The sequence below is a fragment of the Vulpes lagopus genome, chromosome 12, assembly GCF_018345385.1.
Source record: "Vulpes lagopus strain Blue_001 chromosome 12, ASM1834538v1, whole genome shotgun sequence".
NCBI lineage: Eukaryota > Metazoa > Chordata > Mammalia > Carnivora > Canidae > Vulpes > Vulpes lagopus.
Genome location: NC_054835.1, coordinates 39748004 through 39758988, shown reverse-complemented (window position 1 = coordinate 39758988; position 10985 = coordinate 39748004). Strand labels below are relative to the sequence as shown.

Sequence of the window (10985 nt, the reverse complement as noted above, 5' to 3'; positions counted from 1 at the left end):
ACAGTTCCTTTTGAAGACTTCGTGTGAAGCTCTGGGTCCAATGACAAGCAGTAGTGGTGATGGGTAATAACTTAGTAACAGTTTAAATGCACATTTTTATGAGACAAGTAACTCTTCTCAGGCAAGTAAAAAGCAGACTAATGAGATGTTCCTATGGGATTTGATATAAACATTAGAAAGGAAAACATCCTGCCAGCTGTGACTCCACCTAGAGCAAAGGCTATATAAGCACTTCAAAGAGGAAATAACCAAGAAGCTTGGAATTCAAACACAGTCACAGCTGCTTGAGCTTTCCATCAGGACCACAGACTGAAATAAACCCAAACTGGGTGCGCACTATGGATACTAAAGGCTGTACAACGATTTCTTGTTCAACGCCACAGCAACGCTGCTTTCGGATTACAAATTTTCAGACCATTTCTTCTAACGCTAACTGCCAACACAGTGGTCTTGAAGCCAACAGCCGCCAACCAACTGGCCGTGTTCTGCGGGCTGCCAGACCCACTCCTTGTTTTTATTTCACACCCATCTGCTTAATAAACAACGTCAATGCCTGTCTACCTCTGGATGACTGCGGCTGGTGTGGTGAAGGCATCAACAGTAATGAGAAAGAGACCATGCAAATCTTGAATGAGCGCCTTGCTAACTACCTGGAGAAGGTACGGACCTTGGAAAAAGAGAATGCTGACCTGGAATGCAAAATCCTGGAGGAGTGTAACAAAGAGTTCTGTGTTGTATGTCCTGACTACATGTCCTACTACGCTACCATTGAGGAGCTCCAGCAGAAGGTAAGATTCTTAAGAATGTGTATATCAGGTTGTGTCATGATATTCTCCAAGCAATAGACATTTGCTAAAACTTAATATATTTAGTTCATTTTATTTTGGAAAAGATATTTTGTAGAATAAGAAAATCTCTTGAATGAAATTATCATCTTGAGGCAATATTCAGAGTTTTATACTTATTTGTCTTCCAGGGATACATTCTGCTATGTCAGAAGTGTGTCAACATGTGTCAGAATGTGTCACCTATTGCTGCCATTTCTTTAACAAAAATAAGAAAACAAGGATCTGAGAAAGAGCATTTTGCTCTAATAAGTCCCTTAACAGTTTCGGTTTTATCCATTTTGCAATCATCACCACTCTTTCCCCCTTTTATGCTCATTTCATCATCTCCAAATTGTTTCAATGGTTTTTTTTTCCAACACCAAGCCTATCTCCTAATCATAGTGATGTGCTGTTGCTACTGCACATGCCAGATTTATCCCATCTTACTTGTTCAACAACTATTTACTGAACACCACCGACAACACACTAGACATTACTCTAGGCTCTGGGAAAATAGTAGTGAACTAAAAAGCCCCTGCCCTCATGACGATTACATTCCAGAGGATGCAAATCAAATGCAGATTTTATATTTTAACAGTAATACACATACAGAAGTTTTTATTGGAGTGGCTTTTGCTGATTTTTTTAGGAAAATAACAAAAACTCTGACTTTCCAAAGCTTCCCAAGCTTCCTAAGCATAGCTATGAAAAGCCTAACTGGCCCTTCCCTGTTAACCGCAACACACACAAGCCCTTGGTTTTTAAAGAAGGATATCCTGGTGTTTGTCTCATTTGTGTGTACAATTTCTTAATTCTAGATCTTGTGTACCAAGGCTGAGAATTCCAGACTGGTCTCACAAATTGACAACACCAAACTGGCTGCTGATGACTTGAGAGCCAAGTAAGCCCACCCAGCACTGGCATTCACAACAGATTTCACCCTGCCTCTGACTCTGCACACTGCCATGAAGATTATCCCTAAATCTGCTAAACCTCCTGCTCCATCCCATATTAGCACTAGCCCAGAAAAAAACTTTCACATTTGATAAATGATAAAGCTTATAACCACTCACATGTAAACAATCCTTGTAGTTTCTAACATACGAACCCATCTGATTACCTGCACAGTAATTCAGGAAAATAGGTAGGGCCAATCTGTAGTTACCTTGTTTAAGGTGAGAAAACTCTGGTTTAATGGGATTCAGCTATATCCAAAGACATACAACTAGGACAAGACACAGCTAAAACTTGGATGCAAATTTTCTAACTCCTAATCCACTGCTCTTTCTACTTCCACTGCATTGCCTTTGAGGGCAGGAGAAAGAGCATAAATTCCCTTATCTCAAAGACCAGCAATGTGGCCTCATGCTGGCAAACTGATTAAGGAATAAAAATTAAGTGGTTATTTTTATCAAATGATCTCACGTCTAAAGAGAATAAAACCCACAACAGAAATATAATAAATGAGAGGCCCAAAAGAAAATGTGGAAAGGAGTTCTGCTTGGCTTGATTTACACCATCTATATTTTTGTTTTGTTTAATTTAAATTCAATTAGCCAACATATAGTACATCGTTAGTTTCAGATGAAGTGTTCAACAATTCATCAGTTGCATATAACACCCAGTGCACCATTTACATTTTAATGCCTTCTTTTTATGTCTCATTTTTAAAGGTATGAAGCTGAGGTGTCTGTACGCCAGCTGGTGGAGGCTGATGCCAAAGGCCTACAGCAGATCCTGAATGCACTGACCCTGGCCAAGGCTGACCTGGAGGCACAAGTCCAGTCTCTGAGGGAGGAGCTCCTATTCCTCAAAAACAAGCATGAAGAGGTTAGAGAACCAAGAGTCATTACAAGCCTCTAAAAATAGCAACTATTCCTTTGGGTTGAATTTGGCAAAAGGTGTCTCCAAAAAGTTTTTCAGCCCTGACAGTACCTACTGCTATCACCACTGGCTCAATGTGTTTCAAATCCATCACCAAAACACAATATCTGAAGCCTCCTTTGCCCTCTCCAGCTTTTACAAAAGGAAACAACCCAATTTTCCTGTCCTCACAAATGTCCCATCTTTTTGTAGGCATCCCTACCCAGACTTCTACCACTATTGTTCTAAGTCCATATTGGCAAAAGCCCATATTTGTATCTTAGAGACTATGGTCTCTTACTATAAATTCCACTTCTCTGCTGCTTCACCATTACCCATCCCTGGAAATGGTCTAAATTCCTTACGACTCTGATCTTGCTAATTAATTCCTTTTAATGTTTCACGTATTTGAATAGAGTCATATCTGAAATAGCCTTAAGTCATTTTATAGCATCTCAATGGCACCTATAAATCATCTATTCCTTTATTGTGAGCTATATTTCAGATACGATTAAGCTAAATTATTGCTATTAGACAAACAAGAATACAAGAGTGTCATCTGTCCACTAAGTGACTTCACATTCTTTTTTTTTCAATAGGAAATCAACTCCTTACAGAGCCAGCTTGGGGACAGACTCAACATTGAAGTGACTGCTGCCCCTTCTGTTGATCTAAACAGGGTTCTACAAGAAATGAGATGTCAGTATGAGTCCATCATGGAGACAAATCGCAGAGAAGTGGAACAGTGGTTCAACACACAGGTGGGGAGGGTAAAAAAGCCCAAAACAAAAAGTTGACATTGCATTTCCAGGTGATCTTTAATCAAAGTCGTGTTTTCTTTCATAATATTCATGGTCTTTAACCATGTTTCAGATGGAGGCACTGAACCAGCAGGTGGTGACCAGCTCTCAACAGCAGCAGTGCTGCCTGAAGGAGATCACTGAACTGAGACGTACCATGAATGCTCTGGAGATTGAACTGCAGGCCCAGCACCGAATGGTACCCAGAATGCCAACACAGCTGTGATGTGTTGTGTCAATAGCCTTTGACAACTGCATGTTGCAATGCTTCCCAAATTGTGTGCCTCCGAAGTTCCTCTGTTTGCTGAAAGGTCTATGCCCAAAAAAGGCCCGTGGTCAAATAAGCCTGGGAAATGCTGGACTAAACATAGGTTAAATGGGGTACCTTCCAATAGGCCTTTAATAAGCTAATATACACTATGGATCTCCAAGAAGGAGATATATGGTATTCAGCATTCCAAACTTATTTGACTGTGGATCCCTTCCTTTAAAAGTATCTCATGGCAATAATGATCCATGGAGTACACTTTGGGAAACAGTAAGAGAGCTTTTTATTACATGCATAATAGTTTTACAAACTATCAAATTTATAAAAATAATCTTATAAAGGAGGTGGCATAATTATTAAGCAAATTTTACAGATGAGGCTCAGGGAGCAAATGTGACTTTCCTACACTAAATCCCAGGTGAGTTCCATCTTGCCTATTTTATAGCAATGGAGACACTGAGGTCCTGAGGCATTAAGTAACTTGTTAAAAGTCACAAAAGAAATGAATCTGAGCCAGAATTCAGGTTCCAAAGTTGGAACCACTTCTGCCTCATTGTACTGTCTCTATAAAGTAGGGAATTATTTAAATGCTCTGATATGAAGGGCATTTGGAAGACCCTGCCCCAAAGCTAGCTGTGTCACCAATTAGTCATATGACCATGGACAACTCATTTAACCCCTTGAACATCAGTTTTCTCCTCTCTAAATGTTGGGAAAACCATGCAAATAATAGATTATTCAAACCAAAGATTCCATTATCCCTAGGCTTATAGAATGATGGAGCAGGAAAGAACTCTAATCATCAAAATTTCAACACTTGTGCCTTAGATATAAAGGAATGGATTGAGTAAGAGAATTGTTTATGGCTAAATGCTGCTAACTTCTTTGCTAAGGTACAAATACTCATAGAATGAGATGCTATACTAACAGGTTCTTAAAACCCAGGTGTAAAATAAGTTGGAATATTTTTTTTGTCTCACAGATAGAAGTGTGGTAGCATATTATCAAGTGAATAAGAAAGAGAAGTAAATACTTAAAGGGAGGCAAAAATAAATAAGGAGGATAAAAGGAAGTGAGCTTTAGCATAGTAGATAATTTTTGTTTTGGATTTATTTGGTTAGGAAGTAATAAGAAGGTTTGGAGACTCATTAGTACCTGTCACAAAGAAACCATTGTTTAAAATGATTCATTTCACACATGACCTAGGCTCCAAGGAGTCATCATTGTAAGTCATACTTTCCTCCTCCATGGTAGAGAGATTCCCAAGAATGCATCTTGGTGGAGACAGAGGCCCGCTACACAGCTTTACTGGCCCAGATCCAGTGTCTGGTCGATAACATAGAGGCTCAGCTGGCAGAGATACGGTGTGCCCTGGAAAGACAGAACCAAGAATATGAGATTCTGCTGGACGTTAAGTCCCGGCTGGAGTGTGAGATTGCCATATACCACAGCCTTCTGGAGAGTTCAGAAGTCAAGTAAGTAAAATAAAAACAGCTTCTATGAGAAAATATGTTCACATACATGTATTACTACTGTCACTGGCAACAAGGGGCATGCACTTTGCTCTTCCTGCCAGTGATGGGAACTTGTGATATATAGTCTTAAGCTGTGCTGTTTGGAGATCACTTGTAACCTACTCCAAATTTGAGGTCTTAGCTAAGCTGAGTCATTCTGAAGAGCCAGGGTACCAGGCTAACCCCTTATATGTTGAGTTTTTTTAAGTAGAAGAGGAAAAATGGTTTCCCCAAATATTCAAATATTCCTGGCAACTTATAGATTCTCCCCCACTGAGATGTACTTTTATGAGATCCAATAGACTGACCCTGTTCCCTTTGGAGGAACATTCTGCTCAGGCTGAAATGCCCACACCTATTCAGCCACTTGTCCTTGATGCCAATAGCAGCATGTAGATATGTGTGTTTTAACACCGTTTTTTAGAAAAAGAAATTACAGTGTTTTTTCAATGCTAAGAAGCCAACCAAATCATAAGTAACTGACCTAGAGAGACCATAAGTTGTTTAGAGGAAAGCAACTCAGTCCAAACTAACACCCTAGGTGCAGACTTAGTTACAGTTGTTACAGAGACCTTTTTCCTCAAAATAAGCAGTGAATTCTGTTCATAGGATTCTTTTAACTGGCACATTTTAGCTGCCACATTATACCAGCACAAGATTCACCCCTGCTAGTCACTTTGAGGAGCTACAATATACCAAAGTGCCTTGAATCATCAAAGAAAGATGATGCTTTCTAAAAAGAGTTCTGTTAACTGCTTCCAACTCCAATTCCGTAAAGTTTCATTTAAATACGCCCAGAAGGCACTTTGAAGCTTCCTGAAAAAGCCTCGAGGACTCTTCCATAAATGAGGTTCAAGCCATCAGTAGTATTGTGGCTCTCTGATAAGAAAAATATCTGATTAACTTGCTTTCCTCAGATAATAAGCCCCTTAACTTGTCCCTTATCACTGTTGACCATGTATGTTTAGTTCTCACTATACTTATTCTGCAGGTGAAAAACTAAAGCTCAGGAGGACTCACTGATTTATCTTAGGTCACCAGCTGGTGAAGGACAAAGCTGGACTACACCCCGGTCTTTAACTCCTGGCAGGACGTCCTTCCACTGTGTGTGGTAGCATTCTCCATAATAGCAGCTTACATAACCTAACGCCTCTAAACCTAACATGCTGCTTTCCCATGGATCTGGTCTCATTCTTTTTCTTCCACTAATGATAGAATAAAATGAATGAATAAGCATTTGGGAGTACTTGTTTCAAGTGATGCATGAAAAACTGCCCACCGCTATTGTTTTCTATCACCACATTACCTTCCCTCAGTCACAGGTAAAATTCTGGTTTTTTTCTAGGCTTCTCTGTAACCCGTGTGACACCAAATGTGAGCCTTCCAGTAAGGCCAGCGCCATGGAATGCACAGCTCTGGCTTACAATACACCATCCTCAGCGTCCCACAGCACACAGGAGCCTTGCTGTGCCTACAGAGTCCTGCCTCGAATACTGGTTAAAATCTGCACCATCACTCAGGAGATTCAGGATGGCAAAATCATTTCTTCCCATGAGCATGTGCAGCCTTGCTTCCTTATCAGAATTGCCAGAGTTTGACATCCCAAGGTGAAGAAAATATCCCTCGTTCATGAAAGAGAGGTCAATACTTGTTCCTACCAGAAAGGCTTAAAAGTCCCCAGCCCCTTTAAGGTACTTAGCTTCTTATACCACAGTGGGTGTGCATTGCTAAACAGAATACCTTGTATTCTGATCCCTCCCTAAGTTGCAGCTGTCAACGTGATAATACATGAAATTTCTCTAGGAGCACATTACCCATTTCTCTGAGAGACAGGCAGTGATTTGTAGGTGCCCAGGAAGGTTCCCTACATTACTTGACTTCACAAGTGATATGCAGGTTTCTCTTTTGTTTACTCAGGTCTTGTGTACTTATATTCCTCACTAGAGCCAGTCAGACAAGTTCTAGGATTGCTTTTCGCCATGGTACATGATGTCAAAAGCTGCAACCTTCCCCCTTCTAAAATCCTTCCTTGGCCATGGAAAGAAGCCTCTATTCGAATAACATGAATAGGGGAAAAGATCATTAATGTTCAGTTTCCTTGAAAAGTCATGAGTCTGTCTCCTGTTGAACTCCGCTGTCTGTTATCCATACTGACATACTTCATGTTCCCCAAGATATTTCTGAAGATGTCTGTTCTCCAAAACGTTGAAATGATTGGGCTCTCCAAATATTTTCATCATCAAGAATCAGGAAGAGTTATGGAGTGAATCTAGAGCATTTTGAAGGAATAACATGGATCCTTTCACTAAATGTTTGCTATTTCTCTTTCCACTCTTTAGGGAATGCGAGTTGTTTCTGACTATTTAACAAAGAACATGGAGCTGGAATTCTCACACGCTGTTCCTCCATCTCCCTGGGACTGATGACCATGAAAACATAGCTTAGCTTCCTCCTTCAATCTATCCATCAGAGAGAAATGGATTTGATATCACAAACTTTGCAGAAAAGTAATCATTGAGTAATTGCTGCTTGCAAGCACAAGACAGTCCCAAGTGAGAATGGTATGTACATGGTACTGGCCATCATCAGAGCTTCTCACAGCAAGGTCACAAAGAGATTCAGTCAATCCCTACAAAAATTATTCAGTATTTCCAGAAGTTTTAGTAAACAATTACAAATTAAATATAGAATGTGGAGTCAAAGACCTGAAGTCCTAAACTAGTTTCTTGAGACCTTAGACAAAACATCTAGCCTTCATCAAATTTAATTTCCTTTTTTGTTAAATGAGAACCTTGGCTACTTGACAGGTTTGTTGTGCAGATCAAATGAAATTGTTCATATCATGCTACTTAGTACACTGAAGAACATGGTGCAAATGTTATTTTTACATAAGCTTTACTTTTAATTACAGCCCTAGACCTGTGTTATTATCTCATGTCAAAATTCTTTCCCCATAAATTTAGTTATCCACTCATGATTTGGGGAGTTTTAATAGTGCTTAGCTTTGAGGGGTGAAAAAAGAACAGAACAAGATCTTCTTGTCATCAAGCCTGCAATTTTACTCAGTAAAGTGTTTCTGAAGTTAGGATCTATATCAGATATCAGTTGATGGCTGGTGCCCACAGCAAAGACAAAAGCGTCCTTTAACTCATGCTCAGCAGCCACTTCCTCCAGACTAGTAGCAACTTGCACTGAGGGAGTGGAATGCAGAACTCCCAGAGTTATCTCTTTCTTGTCAATAACTTCCTTCCCATCCAAATTCCCAGATTACCCCTGGTAGCACATCACTGCATACCATCTCAGACTGAATGATGGAAATGTGGGAAGAGCAGGGGGCTTGCACTCAGAAGCCATAGGAGAGAGTCTCACCCCATTCTATGTGTATGACCTTGAGTAAAAGGGACATAAAGATGTAGGCCCTAACACACTAGAGAGATTAAATGGAATAATAATAGTGAAAGGGTCCTTTAAGTTATACAAGGCCAGGCAGAAGGGAGGTTTTGTCCCCTGACTGGAAACCAGGCATTTGTCATTTCCTTACATACTTCTTCCTTTGTGCCTGGTTAAGCGATGGTCCCCAGTGGATCACATATGTACTATCAACACTAACTGGAAAACCAATTGAGGAGAGGCTGGAGTTCTCAGTCTGCCCTAAGTTTTGATTCCAACAGGATTCAGGGTTTAGGAACCTTTCTGGACTCAGGCTAAGCTTGGGCTGCTATGGCAATGTCATTCTCAATTTATCCACAAAACAAGATCTCTTCTTCCCACTCCAGGCATGTGCCACACTCGGCCAAATTATAGGTATTTGAAACCAAAAAGACAGGATCCTAGTCCTGTAGGGCAGTTATAACACCAGGTTTCTTTCTCTGAAAGTCTATATAAAGTCCCAGTAAGACACAATCATAAAAAAGGATTGACTCCATGGAGCAATCTTGCTTTTTGTTTGCTAGAGCCTGTCTCAGAGAGGGAAAGAATATCAAAACCCATTTGGTGGTCCATAATTTTATTTCTAAACAAAGGAGGTTTAGGGATATATTTTCTCTAGATTTCATCTTTTTTCATGTTGACTCCACCTTAATATGACAGCTGGTTTAAACACTTCCAAATGCTTCTCTCTTCCCCTTCATCTCTCAATCATTAATTGCCTTCCCAATCCCTATACATGACTCACAATCTCTCCATCTTCAGCCTCTAGGATCAATTCCAGCAATTTCTGCTTAGAAGAAGTGGTCTGAAAATTTTCCCTCAAGAGTTCAGTTAGTGGTAACCCCTTACATTACTTGTCACGAGGATTTCTCTAGTTAACCTAGAAACCACGTCTATCCAAGTCTCCTGAGGAACCTATAAAATTCAGATTCTTGGGCCCTACCCTAGACCTCCTACATTAGCATCTCCAGGTGTGGGACCTGGGCATCCAAATTTTACAAAATTTTCAGCCAAAGCATGTATGCCAAATTATAAAAGCCACTGCTTGCTAACTCACAAATGTTTTTTGGTTTAAAGATCTGGATGACTTGCTGCCTTCGGGGATTATCTTTTAAGGCTCTGACACTAGCTTGATAGATGACCACACTCACAGACAATTCCTCCTCTACATATCTATCCATGTGTTTATGAAGGAGGATTAATACAAAAGCTAAGAAGTAACTCATTTAATAACTAATTCATTTAATCCTTACTACCACGGAAGAGCTACCACTAATATTCCCATTTAACAGATAAAGCAATTAATGGGTAATGTATTCATGTAGCAATTCAATGTTTTCCCCAGTGTCACACAATAATAAGATTGAATTTTAAGTACTCTGATTTCCTTAAGAAAGTTAAAATAGCATGGGATACATTTCACAGTCTCCAAGAATAGAAGCAATTCACAGTAGCAACAGATTATTTTTCCAACTCTTCAAGGAACTATTCTATAGCCTGCTTGTCAATGATTCCAGTGAGAGACCATCCAAGGAATCTATGATATTAGCCTTCGTCATTCTTTTTGTCCAGAAATTCATAGACTGAGTTTTATATTTAACTTCATGTTATTATGGTAAGAATGCTTAACATGAGATGTACTCTTTCAACAGATTTTTAAGTAAACAAGATAGAATTGTTAGCTATAGGCACAATGTTGTCCAGCAAATCTTTAGAACTTATTTTATACCTTTTGATTAGCAACTCTCCCTTTCCCCTTCTCCCCAGGCAATCCCCTTCCCTGGTAACCACCTTTCTATCCTTTGCTTCTATGAGTTTGACTATTTTAGCTATATCTCATGTCTCATATAAGTGGAATCATATATCTCATATAAATGGAATCATGCATTATTTGTCTTTCTGTGACTGACTTATTTCACTAGTGTAATGTCCTCAAGGTTCATTCATGTTGTCACATACTGCAAGATTTCCTTATTTTTAAAGGCTGAATAATATTCCATTGCATTTGTATGTATGTGTGTTGCATAAACATACATACATATATACCTCATGTTCTTTTTTATCCATTCATCATCAAACAATCCATTTTGATTGTTTCTATCTCTTGGCTATTGTGAATAATGACTCGATGAGCACAGGAATGCTAATATCTCTTTGAAAATTAGAAAGATTTCTGATGACATCTAATAGCTTTTTTTTGTATCAGAGGTGAAGAAATGGGGTCCACAGACAAAGGAGATTGGTCCATGACTCATAGTCAGTAAGAGAATCCAGTGCCCTTTCT

At 39.5% G+C, this 10985-nt stretch overlaps 1 protein-coding gene across 6 annotated transcripts; it reads left to right on the top strand.

Moving 5' to 3' along the window:
• The first annotated feature begins 292 nt into the window (after positions 1-292).
• Positions 293-10601, top strand: KRT39 (keratin 39). 6 transcript variants are annotated; one of them, XR_005983099.1, is made up of 9 exons: positions 293-788; positions 1646-1728; positions 2501-2657; positions 3290-3451; positions 3564-3689; positions 5013-5233; positions 6306-6376; positions 6618-6963; positions 7612-10601. XR_005983099.1 is itself a non-coding variant. In XM_041725099.1 (9 exons), exons 1-9 carry the CDS (start codon positions 339-341, stop codon positions 7637-7639), a joined length of 1560 nt encoding a protein of 519 aa, XP_041581033.1. In that variant the 5' UTR covers positions 293-338; the 3' UTR covers positions 7640-10601. The 6 variants fall into 6 exon arrangements, 3 of the variants coding, with proteins under 3 accessions (XP_041581033.1, XP_041581034.1, XP_041581036.1); XM_041725099.1 differs by having other exon boundaries at positions 6618-6879; XR_005983100.1 differs by lacking the exon at positions 6306-6376.
• The last annotated feature ends 384 nt before the right edge of the window (positions 10602-10985 follow it).